Raw genomic sequence first — 27,655 nt, forward strand, 5'->3', positions numbered from 1 at the left:
CATCGACTTGTGACACGGTGCATTGTCTTGATGAAACAAAACTTTTTTTCTTTTTTAAATGAGGCCGTTTTTTTGAAATTTTGTCCTCCAAACGCTCTAATAACGCTATATAATAGTCACTGTTGATGGTTTTTCCCTTTTCAAGGTAGTCGATGAAAATTATACCATGCGAATCCCAAAATACAGACGCCATAACCTTACCGGCCGATTGTTGAGTCTTTCCACGCTTTGGGTTCGGTTCATCGCGTGCAGTCCACTCAGCTGACTGTCGATTTGAGTCCGGAGTGAAGTGATGGAGCCATGTTTCGTCCATTGTTATATATCGACGAAAAAAATCGGTTTTATTTCGATATAACAGCTCCAAACACTGCTCAGAATCATCAATTCGTTGTTGTTTTTGATCGATTGTGAGCTCACGCGGCACCCATTTTGCACAAAGCTTTCTCATATCCAAATATTCGTGAATAATATGTCCAACACGTTCCTTTGATATCTTTAGGGTGTCAGCTATCTCGATAAACTTCACTTTACGGTCATTGAAAATCAAATTGTGGATTTTTTTCACGTTTTCATCGGTAACAGCCTCTTTTGGACGTCCACTGCGTTCATCGTCTTCGGTGCTCATATGACCAGTACGAAATTTTGCAAACCACTTACGAATTGTTGTTTCGCCCGGTGCAGAGTCTGGATAACACTCATCAAGCCATTTTTTGGTATCGGTGGCATTTTTTTTCATCAAAAAGTAGTGTTTCATCAACACACGAAATTCCTTTTTTTCCATTTTTTACACAATAACAATAACAAACTAATAATCAGACAGCTGTCAAATTTATACACGTATCTTTTGAAGGTTGGTACTAACTGAAAATGGTATGGATTTAATTCTAGTGGCGCCCTCTCATAGAAACGATACGAACTTTTCAGCCGATCTGTTATAGCTGAATATATAAGCATCGTGATAAATAAACTGTAAAGATATGTTTTCATGATAATAAAGGGTGATTTTTTAAGAGCTTGAGAACTTTTTTAAACAATAAAACGCATAAAATTTGCAAAATCTCATCGGTTCTTTATTTTAAACGTTAGATTGGTACATGACATTTACTTTTTGAAGATAATTTCATTTAAATGTTGACCGCGGCTGCGTCTTAGGTGGTCCATTCGGAAAGTCCAATTTTGGGCAACTTTTTCGAGCATTTCGGCCGGAATAGCCCGAATTTCTTCGGAAATGTTGTCTTCCAAAGCTGGAATAGTTACTGGCTTATTTCTGTAGACTTTAGACTTGACGTAGCCCCACAAAAAATAGTCTAAAGGCGTCAAATCGCATGATCTTGGTGGCCAACTTACCGGTCCATTTCTTGAGATGAATTGTTCTCCGAAGTTTTCCCTCAAAATGGCCATAGAATCGCGAGCTGTGTGGCATGTAGCGCCATCTTGTTGAAACCACATGTCTACCAAGTTCAGTTCTTCCATTTTTGGCAACAAAAAGTTTGTTAGCATCGAACGATAGCGATCGCCATTCACTGTAACGTTGCGTCCAACAGCATCTTTGAAAAAATACGGTCCAATGATTCCACCAGCGTACAAACCACACCAAACAGTGCATTTTTCGGGATGCATGGGCAGTTCTTGAACGGCTTCTGGTTGCTCTTCACTCCAAATGCGGCAATTTTGCTTATTTACGTAGCCATTCAACCAGAAATGAGCCTCATCGCTGAACAAAATTTGTCGATAAAAAAGCGGATTTTCCGAATGGACCACCTAAGACGCAGCCGCGGTCAACATTTAAATGAAATTATCTTCAAAAAGTAAATGTCATGTACCAATCTAACGTTTAAAATAAAGAACCGATGAGATTTTGCAAATTTTATGCGTTTTATTGTTTAAAAAAGTTCTCAAGCTCTTAAAAAATCACCCTTTATATTCACGAGATCATTTCAACCGTTCTACCGCAAACTTTTTGGTTGATTTCGTTCTATTTCTCCAAAAACACAAGCTGATTTTATGGCATAAAACAGATAACACACCGAGGGAGCTAAATCGGGCGAATAAAGTGGATGGGGAAGCAATTAAGACTCCAACCGTTTTCCACATGTGAGGCTCTTTTGCATGCGATTTTGGACTGCAATCGCTCCAAAAATGCGCAGTAATACACACTACTGATGTTTTCGAAAGAAATGTCAAAGAATACGACAATCCCAGAAAGTAAAACAACTATCGGATTCTGGCGACTAAATTACGTGTTTGAATAAATCGCCAGTCACCCTGAAGATGGATAATTCGTTTGCAAACAGCTCAAAAACGTGTTTCCGCATAAACTGGTGTAGCCTTATTAGTAGAGTACCTCCACGATAAGAAGTAGGTTGCGGGTTCGAGCCCTATCTAATGCGAATTTTCCTTTTTTACGATTTCCCGAATGTATCTTTCCTCACTGTCTGGTTGTCTTTGACAGTGATTTTGAAAGCCAAAAGAATCAATTTTAAGGATTTTTAGGAGTGATAATTTTCAAATCATTTCCAATGTAATTCAATTGAACGAATAGTATACGAAATTCAGTTATTTCTACTTATTGGCCTTAGGAAAAACTTTTCCAGGGTTATTGATCAGCAGCAGATAATTTCCCCAGGTTAAAACCGGGATAAAATAATCAATATAAAAAAAACAGTCATTTTTGTAGAAAAGGAATGATATATTTTGTTACTATAGTGTAGAACAAATAACCCATTTTCCTACACCTAAATGCATTTGGTTTCATTCAAAATGTTGGAAAGTAAGTGGTTTAGAGTAAAAAACGTTGGTCTCACACGTCTAATGTCAAGTGCTCAAGCCCCGTCCTAATGAATTGTTCGCTATTGGAGAAACTATCAACTTTGATTTCCAATTTAATTGTTTTCCAACAAAAAAAGACAATTCACATCATTACTTCCTCATTTTGACTATTGGTCTATTATTGATAAGGACCGAAGCAAACGTTTTTTGAAAATTAAATAATATCGAATAATCAAATAAAATCTATGACATCGATATTGCTTCAGGTTTCTATTAGGACTGCCCAGAAAAGTATGGACCGGGAAAAAATTGATGCATTTTGTTATTAGTTCGAAAATACAATTTAAAATCAATTTTCCCAAAAATTGTGTTTTTGATTTTTTTTTTATTTCCGATATGTCATTGTTTTCCGATATGTTATACGAAGTTTGTTGCATTGTAGATCATAATGGAGATGAAGGTTAAAGTTTTTCAAAAAAAATGCATATTTATTTTAAATAGTGATTTTTAAAAAAATGGTTGTCAACTTAATTTTAGGAAGATAAAATTTTCAAAAAAGCAGCATAACAAAGATTTGCTAAAAGTTACTATCTCCGAAATAAAGTGATTATACTGAAAGTTTTCGGTTCCAATTGTTTTCGAAAAAAATTTCCATGGTGTTCATAATGTTTTACTTTAATTTTTGTATTAGTTCGGTGCCATGGTAATATTTTATGGCACAAAGCTGAGTACAAAAGAGGAAATTTAAACCAATCTTATCAGTTTAATTTTCATTTTTTTGTAATGACCGTAGTAAAACTAGGTCGAAGAAACTCATCTAAAAAAACTATTTCAACATTTTTTAAAAGGCCAACTTTTTTTTTAAAATTCAACTTTTCTGCCATTCTTTTTTTCAACTTAAAATAAAGTGCAGTAAATTTCGTTAGCTGTTAGTTATTACATATAAAAAAATATAAAACAAACTATTTAAGGAAAATTTATATGTTTTATTTTCGAAATGAAACGAAAATGTAACAATACTTTGCACTTGTTACAAACTGCCCCAACCTACTTGAAACATTGCCGAAGACTCCAAATCAAACGGATTGACCGTTTCTAAACCATATTTATTTAAAAAGTTTTCAAAGAATTTTTCTTCGGCTTTTCTTAAAAGAAAAGCTGGACTCAAAGCTATGAATCAATTATGCAATTGGTCCATTTAGTCAAAAAAATGTCAAATTTGAGGCAAATCAGAAATTCAAAAAGTCCACCATTTGAATTCTGCTGAAATCGCTCAAGAGTAGGATTATTATAAGTCCTAGTCCTGCCCACTTAAGATTCAGCTCTGTAACCTATGGAAACAGAAGTTTAATTTTTGAATCGTAACGCAGTACCATAATTTTTTTTTGCTTAGAAGTTAAACCCGAGATATATCAAATGACGATGCTGGATGTCTGAAATGTTGCTGGGTTGGCATAACCAGAAATCGTTTCTGCATCGTCTTTAAAAAGCAAAACAAAATGTATTAATGCCTTTCTCATTGACGTTTTATATGAGAAATGGGCCTAATTTAAAATATATTTCCTAAATCGGAAACCGAGAACCGACATAATCGAAGTAAGTTCGTTTGGCAATCAACGAACAAGGTCTACTAATTTGATTATTTTCAAGATCAGTTTTGAGCACTTTGTAAATTTTTTGCATTAGAGGACAATTTTAATTTTTTTACTAATCGACCTGTAAATCCACAAACGAAAGTCGACCCGGATAGAATTCAAAAGCAACCAAAGAGATCGTAACCTCTTTTGTTGGAATTACGTAAATTGGTTCAACTATCTTTCAGTAATCTATGGGAGTTTCATTTTAGTTGTTTTTCAACCACTGTTTCCGGGGCTTTCAGAATCGGAAATAAAGGACCGGCAAAGTTGAAGTGAAGATTGTGTACCTTTTTTGAGGTTTGGAATTTTGTAGTTTGTTTGACCATCAACGAATTTGCTACGTTTTTTGCATCTTTAAATAAAATGATGGTTTGGAATTTTTTAACCCACATTATCCTGCTATTCCGGAATGGGAATCTGGATAACATTTAGTAGCAGGTTATGGGTCCATCGGATTTTTCATTTGAGTCTAAGGTCGTGAAAGTAGCCCTTCTCTGAGAAATCGAAGGAAGTTCCATTGCGGTGATTTGTTCCTACATTTTCAGTGCTTACGGAATCTGAAATCTAATTATTAAATCCATTATGAGATGTTTTGGCCATCAACTAACAAGTTTTGCTAACCAAAAAGACTTACTGTTTAATTTTTAGGAATTAACTTCGTTTTACATTGTAACTTTAAGAAACATACCCTTGAATATGTATGCTGTAATTTTAGAACTGCAAGACGGATCAGGATGAAGTTAATTATTAGGTTAAGGCAGATTTTTTATATGAATCTTTATAAATTATCTGCTCTACCAGCTTTGACTCTTGTACTTTTGCCTTTCTCATATAGAAAGGTTATGCAATCACTGTGAAAACAGACTTTTGAAGCGTGTGTGTATGGAAAATTTTTTAGCACTAACTTTTCTCGGAGATGGCTGAAGCGGTTTTCACAAACTCAGATTCAAATGAAAGGTCTTATGGTTCCCTACAAAATTCCTGAATTTTGTTGGATCCGACTTCCGGTTCCGAAGTTATGGGGTAAAATGTGCAAAAATATGAAAATATGTGTACTAACTTTCCTCAGCAATGGCGTGACCGATTTTTACAAACATAGATTCAAATGAATGAATTACGTTGCTTTACAAAACTTCTGAAATTCTTCCGGATCCGACTTTCGGTGCCGAAATTATAGGGTAAAGTGTGCAAAAAATTTGAATACCATCACTTGAAAAGACTCCATTCGATAGTTATTATCAAAAAACGGCCAAACAACCCGATTCCGTCTATTCCGATTTCCGACTCCGGGTACACCGGAAATAGTGGTCATATTCTCCCAAATGGATCTCACTCACTATTCTTATCGATGGTTTGACCGTTTTTCACAAACTTAGGTTCAAATGAAAGCTCCTATAAGGCATTCCTGATTTTCATTCCGATCCGACTTCCGGTTTCGGAATTATAGGGTAAAGTTTGTTAAAATTTATATACTATCACTTAAACTGCCCATACTTACCTATCAGTCCCATATGGAAAATCGACATGTCGAGAAAAAGACGATCGAAATTTTATTTCCAAGTTTTTTGATTTATTGTGCTACCTAATGCTAAATCATGGTATTATTACATGAAATATCGGTAATACACCTTTGCTATTCCAATATTGAAACTATTGAATTTTTGGGACTGACATGCGGGTACTTTGCATATAGGACAGACATGGGTTGATATTTTTTTCACATTTTACTGAATAAACCCTTAACTTTTATTGCAATTTCTGAGTGTATATTGAGGATAGGTTTAATTCCTCAAGCTAACTCAAAATTGGCGAAAATCGATATGGGACTGATATGCGAGTATAAGAAGTAAAGGGGCGAAACAAAAAACATAAAAAAATGTCTAAATCGGCCTCAAAACTACTCCAATCTGTAGTCATTATCAGTAGACGGCCGAACAAACCGACTCCGATTATTCTTTCAAGAATCGAAGAAAATTATTTCGAAAACTTCCACCGTATTACATACTATCCATTGATATGGGAAAGGCATCATTACACCGCTAGGTGGATTAAAACCATTTTTTTTTTGCAAATTGCACCCGGAGTCGGAATTCAAATCCGGATGAAATTAATTGCATGTTTTGGAATCGTAGCACAGAATAATCAGATAAGTGCAATTTAGTTTGAGAAACCCGTTTAAGTATTTTGGAATGCAAAACCCGGACAAAAACATTGAGTGTAAAAACCGGACACGGATTTTGAAATGCAGAAAAGCAAAAAAAAACTTCGAATGCAAAAACTGGACAAAACTGAACCGGTTCTTCCGAAACAAATGTTTTCCTCCGGTTCTTGCATTCAACTTTCATTTACCGTCTGTCGCTATGAAAGAAGCATGGTTTGCTTGTTTGTTACAGGCGGTCAGATTCATGCTGCGTTCCACAGCGACAGACGGGAGAAAAACTTTGAATGCAAGAAACGGATAAAAACATTTGTTCTGTTTTTGAATTCGAAGTTTTTTCAGGTTTTTGCAAAAAACAGGTTTTTAACGATTCTTGTTCGGCTTTTGCACTGAATGTTTTTATCGGGTTTTTGCATTAAAAAAATACTTAAAGTGCGATTTATTGATTTTTAGTTGGTTTGACGTAAAGTCGCCATAACTAAGTTCAGTTTTTACAATGACATAGTGCTTGAGCGGAAAATAGGTATAAAGTGTGAAGACTAGTGTTTGTTGTCCGATGAACAGAGAAGATATTTGGACGTAAGAGTACCGGTCGTGGGGCGGCTAGGATTCAGATCATTCATTCGATGCACGCTTCCCAAACTCGGTCGTTTGTAGAACGGTGTCTACCACAGCTCAGGGTGGCGGAAATGGTAAACGCGTATGCACGGTTTGCGTAAGAACGCAGGTTCGAGTCCTGTCTCTGAGCGTTTTTTTTTCAAAAAAATCATCTTTTTTGTGAGTTTCTCATTCATTAGGTACAACTCTACAATATATGTTTCCACTTATACTTAAACTGATTTCCCAAATTGATGATTTATCAGTTCGTATGCTATAATAATGTGATTCTAAATTCCTGAGTTATTTTTACTTATTATGAACGAAATCAATAAGCAATAAACGATATAGAACGAAACCAATATAAGAGTTCATTATCTCATGTGGAATATTCTATGTAACTGATTGGATTGAAAAGTTAAAGGGTGCCGTAAAAAAAGTACATATTCAGTAACGACTTATTTCACGCTATGGAATTTCACATCAGAATATTAAGGGTATCTTCGGTTTTAAACAGTACCACTTAGTATAAGCCCTGTTAGTTAACAAACTGAATTGCATCAGTTCAGTAAAATTCCCATTATTATTCAAGCATAATCACCAAAAAAAACAGATCTTCTCCATAGAACGAGGTTTCCTTCAACGTAAAAAAGGAAAGACCAAAATTTCCTCGACATTCGCCCACTTCCCGCTGCGTTTTCATCCGGAGCGTTGTCACTCCAAGGCTACAGGTCGCAATTAAACAGTATAATTAAAACAATATCATTTGCAAAAAGTGGTCCCATTCTATTTAGCATTTTTTCTGTCCCGTCCCCGTCCCTTCCGCTGGCATATTGTCGAACCGTCATTATCGGGCTTCACGCGCCAATGGCTCAGACGGCACATGCCAGGCCCCGTCGCTCCGGTTACCATCGAAAGGAGTTTAAGCGGGCGGGCAGAAAAGATGCCTATAAAAAGGGCCGGCTTTGCTCCCACACAAACCGATGCGTACCTACGAACCACCACTGCCCGGCAGCTGCTCATCAGCTTCAGACCTTGGTTCGCGAAGTGCGCGCAGAAAAAAAAACCGGTAGCAAAGTGTTAAATTTGAATTCAAATCTCAAATTCTTATCGATGGTCCGAGTGTCGGGACGAACGAAAAACCGACTGAAATAATCTAAACGAGCTTCTGGAAGGAGAACGAGTGGCCGACAGTGTGGCAAGTAAAAAATAAATAAAAATAAAACACAAAGGTTCGCCAAAGAAAAACGTTCTACCGGATCGAAGTGAAGTTTGTGTATGTGTTTGCGATTGAGGGGGACGGTTTTCCCTCCTCACAACCGAGCGTGGAGATGCAAAAAAGTGCAGTGTAATGCAACTTTACATCCTCCGAATCGGTGGGAAAACTGAAAACGAGTGAGAGGAGGGGTCGCAGAGTGTGAAGAGTCAGTGATTGAATTCTTCCGAAGCGGTGGTTGCCGCGGATTGCACACATGCACCATACTATCGAACACACACACGCACACGGTCAGAGCGCAGATCTAGTGCACACACCGACACGTATGCATCGAAAGTGACGAAGTGAAACATTGAGATTTTACTGCCTTTTGGAGAATCATTTAACGATCGCCATTCGGTGCATCGATTGCATCGTGACGGGTCTAAAGGGAATGGAAACTTTGGGACGAAGGGGTTAAAGTCGCGCGTCAATCGGTTCGTTCTGTACGGTGCCGGTAGTGGCGAACACAAAGTGTTATTACTTTGCGTCTAGGTCCGAAAGCAGAAAATGAACGATCCAAGAAATCGAAATTGTCAATTTCATGCAAATCGATTCTGTGAATGCAATCCCAGTCCGCACTGCACCACCAACACAGCACAAGTGCAGTTGATTGTTTTGGAATGAGGATTCAAAGCACACAGAAGAAAAAAAATCAAGTAACCTTTTGACGACATGGGCTCCCATGCAGCGATAGAACTAGGTTCGACCTCCGGACTTTTTCATGACAAGAACACACAGAAAGCTCAATTTCAACTTGAAAAAAAGTTGTTCTTACGGTACCGTCGAGGAAGCAGAGAAAGAGTGCGACTTGCTCCGAAATGTAGCAGCTGAAAAGTGATTGTGACATGTGCCTTTGTGTAAACTTCAACACAAGTCAAAGTTTGAAGTGAAAAGTATCTCTCTGGTCTGGTGCTACTGCTTCCGCTACCAGTCGTCCGCTGGTGAAAACTCTTCTCGGCAACGTCGACGGAGCGAAAAAGACACACAGCTTTGTATCACTAGCCAGGATATAAACTGTGCTTGCTTATTGTGTGCTGTGTTGAAAGGATTAATTTTTCAAGAACCGGACAACCGTTGCTATTCTGCCTGACTGTTTCGGTTTCGATCGTCTGCCCGGACTCGGCGGCAGGGGAAATCCTTCAGCTGTTGTTTTAGTTTCAGTTGAGGCTCCAAGAAAAAGTGGCGCACTGTACCGGTAAAAGCCGAAACCGAGTCAGCAGCTGTCTTTCTTCACATCTGTGAATATGGGTTCTGGCATATAACTACCTAAATGTACATCCAATGGATGGGTAGAAGTTCTGTTTCTTTTTTTTTTTAATTTCGGAAGTTCCACGGCCGATATAGATGTCCTTGGTGACTGACAAGGAACGCTGCTGCAGCAGGGAACATAACTTTTTTCCTCCGAAATTACTTTTTGTGCAAGTTCTAATTGCCAAACGTCAGAAAGCTTATCAGCATTTGACTGTGCGCGCCGGGCATTTGGGTTGAAGTTTAAATGGGATCCCGAGGTCGTTCATTCTGACGGCGACAACTGAAACGTAGAATGGTTGCAGCTGGTCTCGTTGGATTGCACGTGGAAGAAAGTAACTGAGCAAGCAACTTTGTGGTTTGGCAGCCTGCTGCTTTGATCTGCCGTCGGCAAAACGAAGGCACAAGTGTCACGACGAGTACGAGTACGGAGTGTTATGTTTATGTATTTTGTCCCTTTACTTTTCATGGCAATTAGCAGTTGTTTACTGACTGATTGTCACTGTTTAACGTTTTCATTGTACGATTTGGCTCTCGAAACTCGAACAGTTTTTTTATTCCATTAAATCCTTGTCTACAAATCTTTCTCATTCTGTTTTAGTATGTCTCAAAAAAAACCCGTAATTAAAACAATGTCCGCTCATGCAAAATTTCCATAACAACACCAAACAGCAAAATTATCTCCCAAACTGTACAAAGTGACAAACTTGCCACTTCGCTGCAGCCGGTTGCGTTCGAAAATAGTTCGAAAACAGACCTGCCAAGTGTAAACTCAAGAAATTGAACCCTTGAATAATCAGCACTTCTTTCTTTTCGCTGTTTTCCCTCCGGCCGTTTTCCCATTCCCGGTTGTCCGAAGGTGACGAAAAGGCGGAGCAGGGACGATAGTCAAACAAATTTACGCTTGTCTGCCTGGCCAGCATCATCATCATCATCGTCATCATCATTATTCTCATGGTTATAATAGTCTCAGCACAATTGAACTTTTGCAGTTCAGGAAGGAATTCTTCCGGAACAACGGAATACACACAGAGACGACCTATTTGACACGGTTGATTGCGAGAGACTTTGGAATAGAAGTAAAAATAAATACCAATAGTCGGGAGCACTCTGTTACCTCGGGAATTGCCTTGAAAAATGAGTCATCCGAAGGGCAATAAAATGCAGCAATGGCAAGCTCTTTGTTCGGTAGTGTTTGCTCGAGGGTTGTTCCATCAAGCAATGTTCTAGCTAGAACTACAGAAAGTTTCATTACATTTTGTTATGAAATTGACTACTTAGGTTTCCAAATATTTTTTTTTAATTGATTGAATTTAAGCATTTTATTCTGTCCTACACGGGTAAAAATCCATTACCGGTGCCATGATTAAAAGTCATGAAATCACAAAATTTTGCTCATCAAAATCATGATAATAAGGTATGATTCGATGAGAAGGCATGTTTCATGATTTCATAATTACTCATCATGGCCCTGCAATGAATTTTCATTCATGTACATCTGTGTTAGTACAGCAAAGAAAATACGAACAATTATTGGAACACATTTCTTTTATTTCATACATCATATCGTATCAGAGCTGTTAAAATATCGGTTGAGTAATGTTCACATATGGACAATCCGTTCGCGAACGGTTTAAAAGAGCTAGTTTTGTTCGAAGAATGAGTGAGCTGGAGTTCTTTATTAAAGACTGATAGTTCTCTATTTTTCAATAGATATGAAATTATCGAATTCTTTAACGATGTATACAAATTAACTGCGTACTTCGGAGTTCTGGCAGGATTGAGGAATCTGATGGACGTTTCATACGTTGTTAGAATAACGTGCAAATAATACTCACTATTATTAACTCTGTTTACTACAGAATATAATATTCGTTTTCATATTATTTTGAAGAAACATACAAAGTTTCAGAAGAACGAAAAACGGTTCAATAGTTCTTTCGGTGGAACTATCAAGCTCTGAGCGATTCTTTGAAATGCATGGTTTTGCCCATCTAATGTAATGTTAGAATAATGACGTGATTTTGGGTTTCACCCTAAGTCTATTTGGCATCATATTGTTTTTCAAAATTTCATAACAGCTCCGATTCTCTATGAATCTAGTTTAAATAACTCATTTCATCGAATTTGATTTGGTTTACGTTTTTACGCAAATATCGTCATCAAAGCAGTCCGGTAAAAATTTGGTTATATACTATTGGTTCTCAACTATTCGAAAACTACATTATACAACAAATTTTTTTCGGTAAAGAACTCGAAAATTTTCGACACGTATTTTTTTATTTCAATATGGTACGTGGAATTTTCGAGATGCGGTTTTTTGAAGTTTCGCGTTTACAAAAATGAGCCTTTTTTCAGCAGCCTATACTGTGAAAGATACAAAAATTCGCCCAAGACTTGAAATGTGCGTCTTTTCCTTGGCTTTCAAATTAGCGATTCCATAAAACAATCTTTAAAAAAAATTTTATGAAAAAAATTAAAAATTAATAAACAAATAAAAAAAATCAAACTTGGGCCTAATTATTTTTCTTTTTTTAGTTGAAAAAAGAAGCCTTAGAGGCTTAACTCTATCTTGGCAAAGTTTCAGAGTGGAAAGATTAATACTTTCGGAGCAGTGAATTTTTCAAACACGATCCGCACGCGCGGAGCGTACCGCTGCGCAACTCACTCGAATACGGGCTTAACTTACCGACACATGTCGCGCCACTGATCGAATCCTAACTTTGACAGTTTATTGTTAGCAACGTTTCAGTTAAGTTCGCGGTGTAAAAAAAAAGATACGCTCAGAGAGAGGACTCAAATCTGCGTTCTTATGCATTCCGTGCATACGCGCTACCATTTCACCACCCTAAGTCTTCTGATAGAAACAGCTTTAAAACACGGTTAGGCATGATAGAACGTACATCCTGGCCGTCTCATGACTGATACCATACATTCAAACATCTCTGTTCATCATCTGTCTTCTCGCTCTATACCTATATTCCGCTCAAGCACTGAGTAGGAGAGTGTATTCATAATCCCTTGTCACCTTCTCTACTAAAACTAAAATTACTAAATCGTTATTGTTTTCCCAAATAAATGTATCAGAACTTTCGAACCATACGAAAAACGTAATTTTTCAAAATTCTAGAAATAAAGGTTAAATTAGAAGCAAAATATCACGCTTCAGAATTTGCCGAATTTGAAAAATCGAATTAATTTTATTTACGGTACTTTCGGAACCGATATTTGGGGATCAGCATAACCCAAAATGATTCGTATGGCCATGAATTAACACGACGAATAAATTGGAATAGTTTTGAGCCCAATTTTGAAGATTCATTGGTATCTATGACAGTTTGACGGTTTTCTAAAAACTCTGACTATGACGGTTTTACTCATCGCCCTGCAATTCCAAAATCGGAATTCGGAATCGGAAAAAATCACTCATTTTGTATGGGACCATAAGTCTTTTAATTAAAATGTTTGTTTATGAAATTCATTTTGGGCTTCTTTGCGGAAACGATTGAGCTGCTCTATTTCCGATACTTTCGGAAATCGGTGAACCCGAAGTTAGCTAAATTCTCTTAAGGGTTTGTAAACCATTTCACTTGATTCCAAATTTTGTGCATTCTAAATAAAATGTTTGGGTACCTTTTCGGATCGAAAAACGGAACATTGGTAAAACTGAAAAAAGTTTATTTGGTCATTGATCAAACCAAATCTGCAAACCCGACAAACCCGATTAATTATTGTGAAATTGACATTTTCACACTAATCGCCCTGTATCTCCTGAACCGGATGTCGGATCTGATTAAAAAAGAAGTTAAGTTTTAATGGGATCTTAAGACCTTTCATTCACGGATACGAATCCATTGCCGCTACCATGATTAAGAAATCATGAAAATCATGAAACTTTACTTCTCATGAGACCATGCCTATTACTTATGGTTTTGTGAGCAAATCCCATAACCGTTTTCATGATTTGAATCATTTTGCTCAGAATATCATTATTAAAAAGTTTGATCTCATGGAAAGGCACGTTTCATGATTTTCATAATTTCCTAATCATAATCGAAATGACCCTTTCGGCGAAATAACCCTTTCGGCGAAATAACCCTTTCGGCGAAATAACCCTTTCGGCGAAATGACTTTCGACGAAACGGCTTTCGGCGAAATGACCCTGACCCATGCTCAAAACTCCTTCTGCTGGAATATGAGGAGAAGTTGCTTGCACAAAAATATCGATATCTCCTGCTGAGTCAAAGACGAAACGTAAAAATAATAGAAACGGTTATGTGCCCTAGCCCAAAATTTGGTTATCCCCTAAATGACCAAACCTGCATCGGCCAAAAATAGTCGAAACACGTTTTCGTTCTTTACGTTTGCTTAGCGGTTCAAATTGAACTGCCGAGTTTTGCACTAAGCAATTCAATTTGCTCTGAACTGATGAGTCAAAGACGAAACGTAAAAATAATAAAAACGGTTATGTGCTCTAGCACAAAATTTGGCTAACCCCTAAGTGATCGATAGCTCCGTTAAAAATGAGCAGATTTTCACAATCTATGACTTGTTAAAATCTAAACCTCAAAACATATTTTGTTTACAAAGACTTATTGTGACAGATATGATAAAAAAAACTGAGAATTTTGACATAAAACGTATAAGGCGAAAAGTAAACATTCGATCTCTAAAACAATCGATAGCGTTCAGACCGCCGAGGATATCTTTTATTCGAGTAAACATTCCTGAGTGGCCTCCCATTTTTCACGAGGTTACCGATTTTTCAATAAGTGTTATCGTGTTGTAGTACTAGTATCTACGAACATGTTTATTTTTAGTTACATAACTATTTATATACCTTTTTATTTTAATGCTTCCTGAAACTTGAGTTCTTTTTCGAATTACACGAAACTTTGCAAATAGATTAAAAAAAAATTAAAATGTTCTATTTTACTAAACTTTTTATTTCAATTTTCCAAAGAAATCGAAATTAAAGTACCTTCTTCAAGCGATTTTAGTTTCTTTTAAATGTTAAAATGCTGCATATATTATTAGTTTTCATAACCAGCAAACAAATTTTCGTGCTCAAATAGGGTTTTTTAAATATTTGATTTTTTGTTATTAATTGAGTTACCGCTGAGATGTAGTTTTCGTGCATCCAAAGATTATTAACAGAGCAGCTACTCGATCTTGAAACGACTTTACATGCTCGAGTCCTGTCTTTTTTTATTTGGGAGCTACGTACCGCAAAAAAATTGTAATAAAAAATTGCATCACTTAGAAACAACTTGTCTTAGAAACAAATTGCATCACTTAGAAACAACTGTCTTCAAACAACTTGTTTTTGACATGCCGCATGCCTTGTCCCAATTCAAGATTAGTTCTCCGGGATCACGGTCCGGATTCACCGGAGATCAATTTTAAGTGGTTGTACGGTCTCAATGCAATTTTACATTGTATTTTGTTCATTCTTACATAGCATTTGTTATGTCTAAAGATATTTTTATATCTATTCTACTTCTTCGGGATTCTTGTGACAGGTTTCAGTATCCTCAGGGAAGTTTGCCACATGATTAGTTTATTCATATTTGGGCGTTTTAGTAAGTTTCGCTTTTCAGCTTATTCCAGGACTGTTTCCATGTATATTCATAGTTGTTTTGATCAAATACCCTAAATGGCAAAATCGACATACCCCAACGCAATCTGGAATAACTCCGGTGTTCAACACCGAAAAACACAGAATAAAATTAATAAATACCCGTTTTTTTTACACCAAATGCATCAAGATCGGTCGATTCTTTCAGATGTTATGCATTTTTGAAAAAAAGTCCAAGAAAATCTCAACTCAAGCGTTTGAGTGTTAATGTAGGTTTTTGAAAATTGGATATTTAAATGGATTGTAATTGTCAAAATTGTTTAAAAATAAAACAAATTTTCTTCTTTAGTTTCCAAGCTGAAACTAATCCCAATGATTTAGTGGATTTTTTCCTGCTGACAAAAAGGATATATTCATAACAAGTAGAACAGTTTCTTCTATTTGTGCCTTATTGTTTTCACATTGCTCAAAACTTGTGCCAAATTTGACTGTAGCTGGTAACTTGTATGTGTTCGATGATGCTGTTTATTGTGTATTGATTTGTAATGTGTATCATTCAAGTTCAAATGTGTGTATAAGGCATTTGAAAATTCATAGTTTCTAAAATATAAAAATGCGCCTAACATTTATATTTCCAGTGCCTAAGAGCGCATTCATACGAACTTCGAAATTCAACGATGAATATAAATTTTTATTCTTGAAGTAAAACATTTCTCCAAACATTCATTCTGCGCATATTATTTACTTCAACTGCTATTGAATTTATTTATCGACTGTAAAGACACCCGGAGAAGGTTCTTTATTGAAAGATATAGTAATAAAATGGGACAATGAATGAAATAAATTAATGAAAACGCCCACTGCCATCCAACGGTAATAACATTTTTCTGATTCATGCCATAATTTCACAATTGAACGGATTGACACGAATGTCACACGTAACATCACCGCAATCGGTGGGTGGGTCAACCGAGACCGGTTTTGACCCAACATGATGATGGCCCTGTCGGTGTTTTCGTACAAACAAGTAGAATGACTTGACGGTACTGAGCTTTAACTGACGTCGCGTCATGTTTACCAGATAGCGGTGTTCTTCAATTGTGCAGTAACCCCCCCATACCCAACCTAGTCAACCAAGCGGCCTTAGTTCGTTCGTTTTTTTTTCGTGGATTGCCATCTTTGGAGGTCAACTTTGTTAAACACCGGAGCGAAACGAATAACAGAACCTAGCGATGACGGTGGCGACCGACTGCTGGCACTGCAATGTCACCCTGATATTTTTTCGCTTCTCCTGTCCGTAGCGAATCGTAGAAAATGTTGCCACCTCGGCGTAGTTCCTAGAACTGTTCTGTGGTTTGGCAAGTTCAAGCCACGATCCATGGTTAAGCTCCTGTGCAAAGAACTCCGATGAACAGTGCCGGTACCAGTGGTCGTCGTGGTGGTAGAAATAGCAGCAGGGAAAAATAGCTAAACAAACTTTTACGTGTCTATGCCGGTGCAGTTCTGCATCGGAACCATAAATCAAATCGGAGAAAGAGCCAAGCAGAAATGCTATGTGTCGATTTCTTCGCGTTAAAGCTTTCCGTTTCGTATTTCGTGCAGAATCGGGCATCTACAAACAAACATCGATACGTACTGCCATTTCAGTTCAGGTCGGCTCGGTCCGGTCCAGAAAGAAAACCGATGAAAACTGAATCGGAGAAATAAGGCTCGGGAAAAATAAAGGCACCAGAGCGAGAGTGATATGTTGTGGACGTGTGGAAGCGACTGCAAGGAAAATACGAAAGCAGAGATTATAATAATGATGGAAAAATTAAAATAAAATGCAATTATGATAATAACAGAAAACGCAAACGAAGCAAAATAAAGCGAATAAACTGAACGACGGTCTGGCGGTTTGAAGTGTGAGCGAAGAAGAACAGCTTAAAATTCTATTAGAAGAGTGCAGTGCGGTTTTTGATGAGGGCTGCAAGTGGGGCATCCATCCGCAATTCGGGCCGGTGAGTGTGATCAACCACCGGAGGTTCTAAGCACGCTACCAAGTCGCAGACGTCTCTAATGTCTGGTGGGCCTAGCGGCGAGAAAGGTTTGCAAGAAAGAAAAAAATAAGTATTTTTACGATCATTTGTGCGTCAAGGGGGCTATGTGTTATCTGGAATATAGATTTCACAAGTGAATTCGAAGCAACGAAAAAAAAAAGCATCGGAGAAATATAAGTATATTGCTCAAATCAAAATAGTTATCATAAAATTAAATATTAATAAAGAGAAGAGTAGAACAAGTGACCATAAAACTGAAACCTATCGGAGTGAGTGTGGGAGAGTGCAGAATTCAGTGCAGATGAAAATTGTGTGAGGCTATGATTTCATGGGTATAATTTTTGATAATAAATTTTTATTGCGAAGTATTGTATTGTTATCAAGTCCGGATCGTTAAGCTTATGACTGCTGCGTGTTGTGAACGAAAAAAGTAAATAAATACACCGAGAGTAAACGAGCGCCAGCGTGGAAAAAAAGGCATAAAGCAAATGAAGAGCTGAGCCGATTAATTATCGGTCAAATCAGATTAGCGTGTACCGGCGGCTAACCTGTGTTCGCTTCGGGAGCGTAGAGCTCTCGATCGGGTACGCCGGTGCGGATTCAGTCGCCGCGAAAATTTCCGCCCTACTCGACACCCGCACGGTTCCACAAAAATTCTGCAAACTGGAACCATATGACGTAAGCACGATGTACGCGTATGCGCAGGGTGGGTCGCAAGGTCCGCCCCATTACGCTACACCGAGCAACGCGTACCTGCAGGCGACACACCATCCTGGCTACCACCATCACCCGGGATACCATGCGGGTCCTTCGACGCCTCCGTCGACGATCACCTCGTACAACAATGTACCGGGTCCGTCGTCCCTGCTCGGTCACCACCACTATGCCTCGCCGCATCATATGCCGCCGCCACCCCCGCCAATGCCGTCGGCAACGCATACCTCGGCATCAGCGGCGGCGGCCGCGGCAGCAGCAGCAGCAGCCGCCGCAGCAGCGGCCGCGGTCGGCGTCAATCCGATGCAGACCGATCCGCAGCTGACGGATCTGAATGCACAGTTGGGGATACCCAAACGAAGAAGGTAGGTAGTTCTTTTTAGGTTTAAGTAATGCTGATATCGTTCATTGAAGTACAAACTTTAAAAAAATCCTGTGATTTTACATCTTATTAGATGCACATAAATGGAGCGTCGCAGTTCACGCAAATTTACGTGAAAGAACATTTAATATTGTGTCTAAAACTCCATGACATGAAATTCATTGAAATTAAAAAAAAATAGAATACTGATAGCAACCGCCGCGACTTGAACCAAGAATCATTGGATCGCACATACGTCTGTTAATCGACAGAGCCACAGAAACATGCATCTGCTTGGCCGGTAAAAGGTGCATTTAAATTCCTACAGTCGCACCTGCTAGCAGAACGCAAGTTACAGTCGAAACCAGTAAAATTCAAGCTCATCTAACATTAAGTCATTACAAATAAAATTTTCCGTCATTTGACAAATTGGGTCTTTATGAATTACATCGTATGACGGATTAAGTCACCTGTAAAATTCAAATTTTTTTGGAGTGTAGTAAACATTTTACAGGTAACATTGATATTTTGAATCATGAGGTAAAATAATATTTCCTTCATTTTAATACGTGGTCTTTTGACTGACGTCTTAAACCGCCTAATTTCTTGATTAAGATCCAGCATTTTATAAGAACTACTCTTGAACCCTGTTGTCTGAATATATCTCATTCATTTGTGTGATTCAAGTGTAGAATGTAAACACATAATTTTGAATAGATAAAGATGTATATTTTTAGTTGTTCTTTACTTCTCGTCATCGTTTCATCAGCACGTTAGCAGTTCAAATTGTTCTACTAATGCATCTAGTAGTCCAGCATGAAGTGCTAAGCAGATACTAAAGTTCGCTCTACTGGTGCGGGGCACAGATTTGATAAATTGACGAATTTCGAAATTTGAAATGTGCGAAAATTCTTGTGCGAAAATTCTTATCAATTTTTAACCTTTCTTATATATGGGGCATTCCACGCAAAATCAGCCACCCAAATTTTTTTTTCATCTAACTATTTTTTTTTCGGTGGAATTTTTGAGATATGATTTTTTGAAGTTTCGCTTTTACAAAAAAGAACCTTTTGTCAACAGCCTATTCTGTACAATCTAATAAAGAGGCGAAAATTCGTCTAAGATATAATATGTGCGTCTTTTTCTTAGCTTTCAAAAAAGCGTTTCCATAAAAAAAACCTTTATAGTTTATTTAATGAAAAAAAGTTAAAAATTAATCAACAAATAAAAAAAATTCAAACTTGGGCCTAATTTTTTTTCTTTAGTTGAAAAAAGTTTTTTTTCTTTAGTTGAAAAAAGAAGCCTTAGGGGTTTAACTTGATCTTGGCAAAGTTTCAGAGTGGAAAGATTAATACTTTTGGAGCAGTGAATTATTCAATCACGACCCGCACGCGTGGAGTGTACCGCAACGCAACTCGCTCGAATACGCGCTTAACTTGTCGACTTGAATTATTATTTTAGGGGAAAATTGTTTTTTTGTAAATTAAGAATATTCATGATTTTTAATATAAGACATCAAAATTTTGATAAAAAAAAAAGTTTTTACGTTTTGTTCCCGGAATCGCAATAACCCTTTTTTCCAACGAGATTCCCTACTTTCATAACAAAATATTTTGATGTGTTCATCGTATGCGCTGTCTTATGAATACTCCAATACTCAAATGGTCGAATACGCCAAAAAGTTGAAACAACAAAACGTCGAATATAACGAAAGGTCGAATGTAACAAATAGTCGAATAACCATAAGGTCGAATACATCATAAAGTCGAAAGGGACAAAACGTCTATTAATGGAAGATAGAATACAGCAATAAGTCGTATACAATGTAAGGATGAATTCTGGGTGTGCTAAATGGCATGTATCCATTGAATATCAACTGTTAAACCAAATTAATCGCCAAGGTTAAGCCGAGGGAAAGTATGTGGCTCTAAAAGTAGATATTGGAATATAGTAGCGAAACGATGCAGTGTTTATTCCCAAATTTTAAATTGTTGTTAGTAATCACTATCACTTTACGTGATTGCACTTCATAATTATTTATTGAAATGAGCACTGTCAATCTTTAATTGCTAAAGCATAAATCGCTGTAGGAAAACTACTTTGGAATTATTCGTTATTCGTGCTGTGTAGCTGAACGTCGAAATGGCAGTTCGGAAACTTATAAAATATTATTAACAAATAAAGGCAAACCGAAACTGTCATCCTATGGAGTTATTTACCACCTATATAAACAGGTATATACAGATAACTAATTTGTAATAAAGGGAATTGCGTACATAATTTGTCTGCGTACCATTTGCCTAAGATGATGTCCATTGGTAATTTGAAGCTAAGGCAGTCACTGAAAAGACGTTGTGAAATGTACTAGTCACTGTCACTAGATTTAAATAGACAAGATTTTGAGATATTTCGGAATATTACTATAATGATCCGCTCGATTCAAAAGATACACTTGGGAAAACCTTCTATTCATAACAAATCAATACGAATTATTGTAATAATTCAGTCGCGTTGTATGTTTCATTTTTATTACTTAATCAGGCTCAAACCACGATCTCGAAACTAGCACAGAAGCGCATATGTTAAAGAACCCGAAGATTCGTCGGTTCTTATCTGAAGGATCCTTTGTCTGAGAGCGATTTCGATGAACTTTTGGAAGAATTCACAAAAACCTTAGATGGAGTCCCATTTTTTTTTGAAGAATTAGCATAGCGAACATGGCCGAATACTGTTGTTTTCAACCAGTGAAAATATTCATCGGCAGGTGAGAGAAGACGATTCGTTCCGCTGGTTAACTTTTTCTCACCTAGCAAAGCCGGGCGAACCTATACAGGTGCCCTCAATGAGTTATCGAAAATAGCAAAATCTTTCAATGTTACTCTTAATATAACACTCACAGATTTTGAAAAGGTTACATTCAATAGTTTGACAAAAGTTTTTCCGGATTCGCAGCAAAAATATTGTTTTTTCATCTTACAAAATTTCGCTCAATATACGTAGAGAACAAAGATGTTTATATGACATTCAAGAAAGTAGAAGCATTGGCTTTTGTACCACAAGAGCACGTACCAAAAGCTTTTCAAATTATAAAATCTGATGAAAAATTATGTTCTCGGCAATCATAAAAAAGCTCAGAGCTGTGCTCAGTTTGTGGAATGTGCAATAAAGAACCTCGAACCACTAATCCTTAGGAAGGTTGACACAATAAATGGCGGAACCTAAAAGATTAGAAAACAGGTGGAAAAGTATGACAAGTCAATTAAAATTGTGGAAAAGTTTGCAGTAACAGACAACATTTCTGATGACATTACGGGTGTTGCATTAATATTAGAAGACTATTAATTACCATAATTATATTAATTTTGTTTCATGAACGCCTTTCTTTATGTGATTCCCTATTTTACATGGTCAAGAATGGTCTTCATCAACATCATGAAGACATTATTTTATGTTACAAAATAACACACGAGCCAATATTCCGGGCAAACGGGTAGATCACAGGTTTGAGTGCCGTCCGACCTTGCTATCGCTCGATCGGACCTAAAAAATGCAAACAAACTATGTTTAAGCAAACCGGGCAAACGAGTGGATCACAGGTCCGTATGCAAAAGGCCGCCGCTTCCGACGGCGGGTCGGCGGCCAACTCGGGCTGACGGAAACCTCGGCGGCTTAGTGCCGCCTCGGTTCCTTGCCCTCGTGTATGTATCACCATTTCACTTTTGTATTTGATGACAGTATTTCTATTACAGACTTTCTCACCATTCACCATTCTGTCGTAATCGACCTTTCGTCGTACTCAGCCTTTAGTGGCATTCGACCTTCTGTTATATTCGACGTTTTGTTGTATTCGACGTTGTTGGTATCTCGACTATCTGGTACTTCGACTTTTTGTTATATTCGACCTTCTGTCGCAGTCGACCTTTTGATACATTCGATGTTTTCTGACTTTCGATATTTTGTCATTCATTGTTTTTTAATCCGAATTGCGAAAAACCTAGTGGTTAGATCGAAAAGGAAATCATTGAAACAGTTTGCTAACAGTATTTGATTTGTTGGAGGCTTTTGCGATACATATATTTTTTAAATTTCGGTTGTTAACAGGGCTATATTTTCCGTATAAATGAACCACTGAAATCATTTAGGGTTTTGGCACCATTTTTTTCCTGGGTTCAATGCATAGAGCAGTAGGATTATAGCATCAGCCATGCAATGGCTCTGTACGCTATGGCTATGAAGTCTTTTGAAACAGAAGGGTAAATTCCACAAAAGAAATGCAATACCTGGACTTGGCTAATTGCAGACTATTTTTATTACTATTACGTTTCGCAAATAGCATTTACTTTACATCTGCTTAGCGAATTATGTTGATTCACGAGGTGGCATTAGCAGTCCAACATAATCTGATATTGCACCGATGAGTCTAAGACAAAACATAATAGTAGCCACTGAAGTGTTTTTTATTACTATATTTCGTATTCTTGGGAGAGAAGCCGTCTCAATACAATTCAGAGATACTGGTGCACTATTCGCGTCATCGTCCATTGATTCAACGTCACTTATGTTGCTGGTGTTGTTGAAGCATAGTTCGCGATTCTTTTTATTTGTTTCCATAGCTTTAACATGCTTTCATCATCAGGAGGTGTAACTTTAACAGGACATTTATTTGTCGTAAAACCAACATTCTCGGAGAAAATTTGTCACTCATAAGTTTTCTCCGAGAATGTTGGTTTTTACGACAAATAAATGTCCTGTTAGAGTTACAAAAATCTGTAATTAAGAGGAGTTTTTCATCCTTCATTTTAATAATTTTTACTTTGAGATCACTGAAAAATGATCTGTATATTTTGACTGTTATTACTTTCTAGACCATAGTATAATATTGTATTGAACGTACTCTACTAACTAATTTGTTTTTTTTTTATTCATAAAATGTTTTCATTTCGGCTCATTTGCGCATTTGATGTGGAATCGATGATAACTAAGAGTAAATCATTTGTCCTCTGTTAGAAAAGGAATAAACGTTGAATAAACAATACAATACATATAATTGTGTTTGAAAAAAGACGTTGTGTTTGGAAATGCTCTATAAAATCATTTTTAAGTCAATGGCGTTAACGGAAAGAGACAAAGTGGTAGTCCTTTTTGTGCTCTCAAATAGGCAAAACTTTTCTGCTATTCCTTCAAACAAATTCATTCTGTTTACCCAAGATATACCGCTCAAAACTGTTTCTAGTATGTACATCGAAAATTTAGTTATCAAAATGTGCTCCCTGACAATGTCCGTAGCCTTCTTCCATAACTTCAACCGCCGGATATCAGTTGCCAGCGGGTGTGACATTGATTTATGACTCCCCATCGAGTTCCTGATTCGGATGCGCAGCATGAAAACCCCGACGCACTAATTCCTGCGACTAGTTATAACTTTTCGCGTTCGATTTATAGGATATACCCATCGCCATTGGTTCTCACTTTGCGCAGGAAAGGCTTCGCGAACTGCGTAACTTAATCCTTCTGCTGCTCGGTCTCCGGAACACATTAACATGCCCGATGCTCAATGGTTTATTCGCGTATGGAAGCATTTATATACTCACCATATCTGCCCAGGGCCAGTTCTGGCTGACTCACAGCTACACTCTTAAATCTGCAATAAATTAAATTTAATGTTATGTTAGCTCCGGAGCCTCACGGGGACCTGCCAGGGGGTTTTGGCAAGAGACACGAGACTGAATTCCGGAGCTTTCCACCAGCGACGTGGGAACCGGAACGAGGGTGGCTGTACCGAGCAGCGGGCTGTAGAGAGGGTACTGACATTTCCACTGTTTGTACGAACGCGTATCCTGCTGGCAGAGAGCCCTGGCGTTCCGCTGAAAACCATCCTTCCAGCCGGCAGTGGTTCGCCGCCAGCGGGAGCACACGTACATGGGTTTGTGTGTGTGTGAGTGTCTGGGCAAAGTTGCCGCGAAACTGGGACTTGTAAATTTTTAATAATTTTTGCAATATATCAACGTTCAATTTGAAAAAAAATGACAATTCACAACATGGTGCATAGCAGCACAAAGTATGGACTTTGTGGCACAGAGCAGACGACGGAGACCTGGTAGTCTGTCAGAATCAAGGGCCCTCTCATTATCCTTGAGCTGAACGGATAATAAGATAGCAACAAGAGTTATTGATATTTGGTTTGATGTGTGTTTCAATGAGTAATTGACACGGTTCTTTTTATTTCTCAGTAAGGTAATGTTTTTCGTGTTCGTTGAAAGTTGAGTTTTACAACTGTGAAACACTTCAAAGTTTGATTGATTTTTTTTATATTTGATATATTATATTTTATATAATATATTTATATTGTGAATTTTATATTCGACAGGCAGGCGTACTTCAAGTCTGATGAAGGTTATATGTAGTGACCGAAATACGTATCGGTATAAGTATATTTTCGGTGCTATTCAGTCTTATAATAACGATTTATCTTCTTATATTTCAATATGTATGCTGAGGAGTTGAGTACCGAATAACGTAACAGATAAAATCAATGGACATCACACAAGACATAATCAACAGAATTTCGTATTTCCTAATTCATTTTCAGACCAATTAGTATGTGATACGTAAAATAAAAGATTGTATTTGTTTCGATTTATTTAAACTTAATCAACTTAAAATCATTGATCCGACTTTTTTTACGTTCTTTAGTACGAAAATTCGGATCAATTGCAACACCTATTTATGGGTAGGTATTCCGCAAGATCTAAAATTAGTCGGTTACCCTTCTGTTAAGATTTATCAATTGCGCAATGCTCAACGTCAAAGTTGTAAACAATTTTATGCTCCTCAAAAAGAACGAGGACTTTTCCTTCAATTGATTGCTGTGAAAAAATGAAAATATTTTATTTCGTTAAGTTTTATTCATATTTATGTTTCCTTCGTCGTAGTATGATGGCTCATTTCAGATAGAGATCCAATCCTATTTCGAGACCATCGTTTCAACGATAAGGCCCGCTTGTATGCAACGTTTGCATCAAATGGATTCGAACGCTTCATGAAGTCTGCTCCATTGAAAATCTGTATATACAATTTATCCTTTCGTAACGTTTCTAGTGCTCATGAATGGCATAAGGTACGTTTGGTACCTTATAAACCTAAGAAAAACCTTGAATAGAGAAAAATAAAATTTGCGGTTTATATAATGGACAATTTTTTCAGGCTCTTTTTGTCATCGCAAGAATTTTGCCCGAAAGGTTATAAAACAATTTTGTTAGAGCTTTGCTATCCGGCAGTTTTATTTAACCTCTCGGCAAGCGACCTCTACTTCGAATTTCAAACTAAGCAGATGCATATAACAACGAAAGACATTGAGGTCGACGATACGAATCCCAAGAATGCCAGTGTCAGTCGTTGTACCGCCAGAACAATTCATCTGTGAGTGGGATATAGTTTTTGTTTCCTCATAACAATCAACCAGGACGATTGGGCGGAGTGTTGTATAACTGGATTCGCATGAAGTACATAAGAGGATTTCTAATGGACAATAATGATTTTGAATATATTCCCAGACAAATGTTTGTTTTATATTTATTTTATTGTCTGTTTACTGCAAGTGGGAATGCTTCCAGTGAAATACCATAGATTCATCCGAAAAACTAATGCTCTAACAAGGAAATTTCCACTGTGGACCAAAAATGATACTTTTCATAACTAATAAAACGCTTTGGTTGTTTATCCGGATAGTACTATTTTATTGAAGTTTAATAAAATTTGCACGGTTCTGACAAAATTATATTTTGCCTATATCAAACTAATCCTAAAGAATATCTAGTTTTATACGATCGAAGTAAAAATGATTCAGATTTTTAACATACATAAAATTTCGAGAACATACGTAAAATAAACGCGCATTTCATCCATTTTTTTAAATTTCAACTTCTATGTATATTAGTAGGCAAAATTATTCAACAATCAGAAGAACGTAACTACTTAAGCCGATATGTTCTGATTTAATACGGAAAATCTATCAAAACTGCATCTCGTTTTGATACCATAACCATGTTTTTTCATGCTATCTAATATCGACTTATATCACAATTTGTTCCAAAAAAATGCCTATTGTTATTTAGATGAAACTCTCAAATATTATGACTAATGCGAAAATCTGAGAGGATATAGCATTAATAAGAATGAGAAATACTTTAATTTTTTGATGTCCGATAATTTGTTTTCTGTTTTTTGTTAATTTCTCGCAGATAGCTCAACCGGTTTTCACAAACCTAGATTCATATGAAAGGTCCTTCTTTTCCGTCTAACGCCATTGATTTTTATGCGGAATTTCCAGTTGCGGAATTATTTGATAATGATGATGTAAAAACGAATAAAATCTTTTGAATTAGCCATATAATTTTTATGTTGTGTACGTCTTTTTAGTTGATGAAAAAAAAATGATATCGGTTCTCAGTTTTCAACTCAGTACTGAAAAAAGTTGGCGAAAACGAAGTTGACGTCGTCGTTTTGAGCGACAATATAATAGAAGGGAAAATGCTTCTGGTTTTGGTTCAGAACTGTTTCAAATTTGTAGGTTATGCTAGTTTATGCCCGAAAAAATTTTTGTTTGAGTACATGGAACGTTTATTTTTGACATTTCTTTATTAATATCTTTCCAATATCTTCAGTAATGTCTTTCAAAAATCTTTAGTAATATCTATGACAATATGAGAAAGGCATCATCACATCACTAGGTGGGTTGAAATAGTTTTTTGCACCGTTTTACTTCAGGTTTATTGATTACCTTGAATATGGATTTCAGCGCATTTTAATTTTCTTTTTGTTTTTTCTTTTCTTTCTAATCTTTCGTTCTATCATAAAATAATATTTTTTGGAATGCAAAAATCACGAAGAGAACCGCAGTTTTGTAAATATCATTGAACTAGTGTTCTTTCAATATTGCAATATTGGTTTCGGAATCCGGTTACACAGGACAATGTCAGAACTTACTAGAAATGGTGTTTGCTGACCTAATAGTGATTATTTCAAGCGAAATGAATTGATTGTTCGGTTGTGCATGCCAACTCCGGATCAAAAACACAAACGCGAGTGTACTTCGGGAACGTGTTTGGCCATGCTCATGTGGACTCGAGTGGTTTTTTGGCGGTGATCAGTATCTGTTGATGAAACCTGAAACCACTATTACACGCAAGATAACAGAATTGATTGAAGACCGAAATCACTGCAAAACGGGCTCATATGTAGCGAGAAAAACATTTGTTTTCACAAGACTATCGCCCTTATTCTGAATAACGTCGTAT

At 37.0% G+C, this 27,655-nt stretch overlaps 1 protein-coding gene across 13 annotated transcripts in view; it reads left to right on the forward strand.

Annotated features, from left to right (window-relative positions):
- The window catches only part of LOC131431016 (aryl hydrocarbon receptor nuclear translocator homolog), a 428,078-nt gene that overhangs the window by 87,335 nt on the left and 313,088 nt on the right, over positions 1-27,655 (forward strand). For 8 of the 13 annotated variants that reach the window (XM_058596404.1, XM_058596410.1, XM_058596405.1 and 5 more), the window contains exon 2: positions 16,848-18,363. The exons of 3 other annotated variants lie outside the window; for them this stretch is intronic. In XM_058596404.1, coding sequence (XP_058452387.1) covers positions 17,972-18,363 — 392 coding nt within the window. In that variant the 5' untranslated portion in view covers positions 16,848-17,971. Of the gene's footprint in view, positions 1-16,823; positions 18,364-27,655 lie in introns of all 13 variants that reach the window. 2 more of the 13 variants (XM_058596406.1, XM_058596408.1) reach the window with 2 other exon arrangements.

This window comes from Malaya genurostris, chromosome 2, assembly GCF_030247185.1.
Source record: "Malaya genurostris strain Urasoe2022 chromosome 2, Malgen_1.1, whole genome shotgun sequence".
Classification (NCBI taxonomy): Eukaryota; Metazoa; Arthropoda; class Insecta; order Diptera; family Culicidae; genus Malaya; species Malaya genurostris.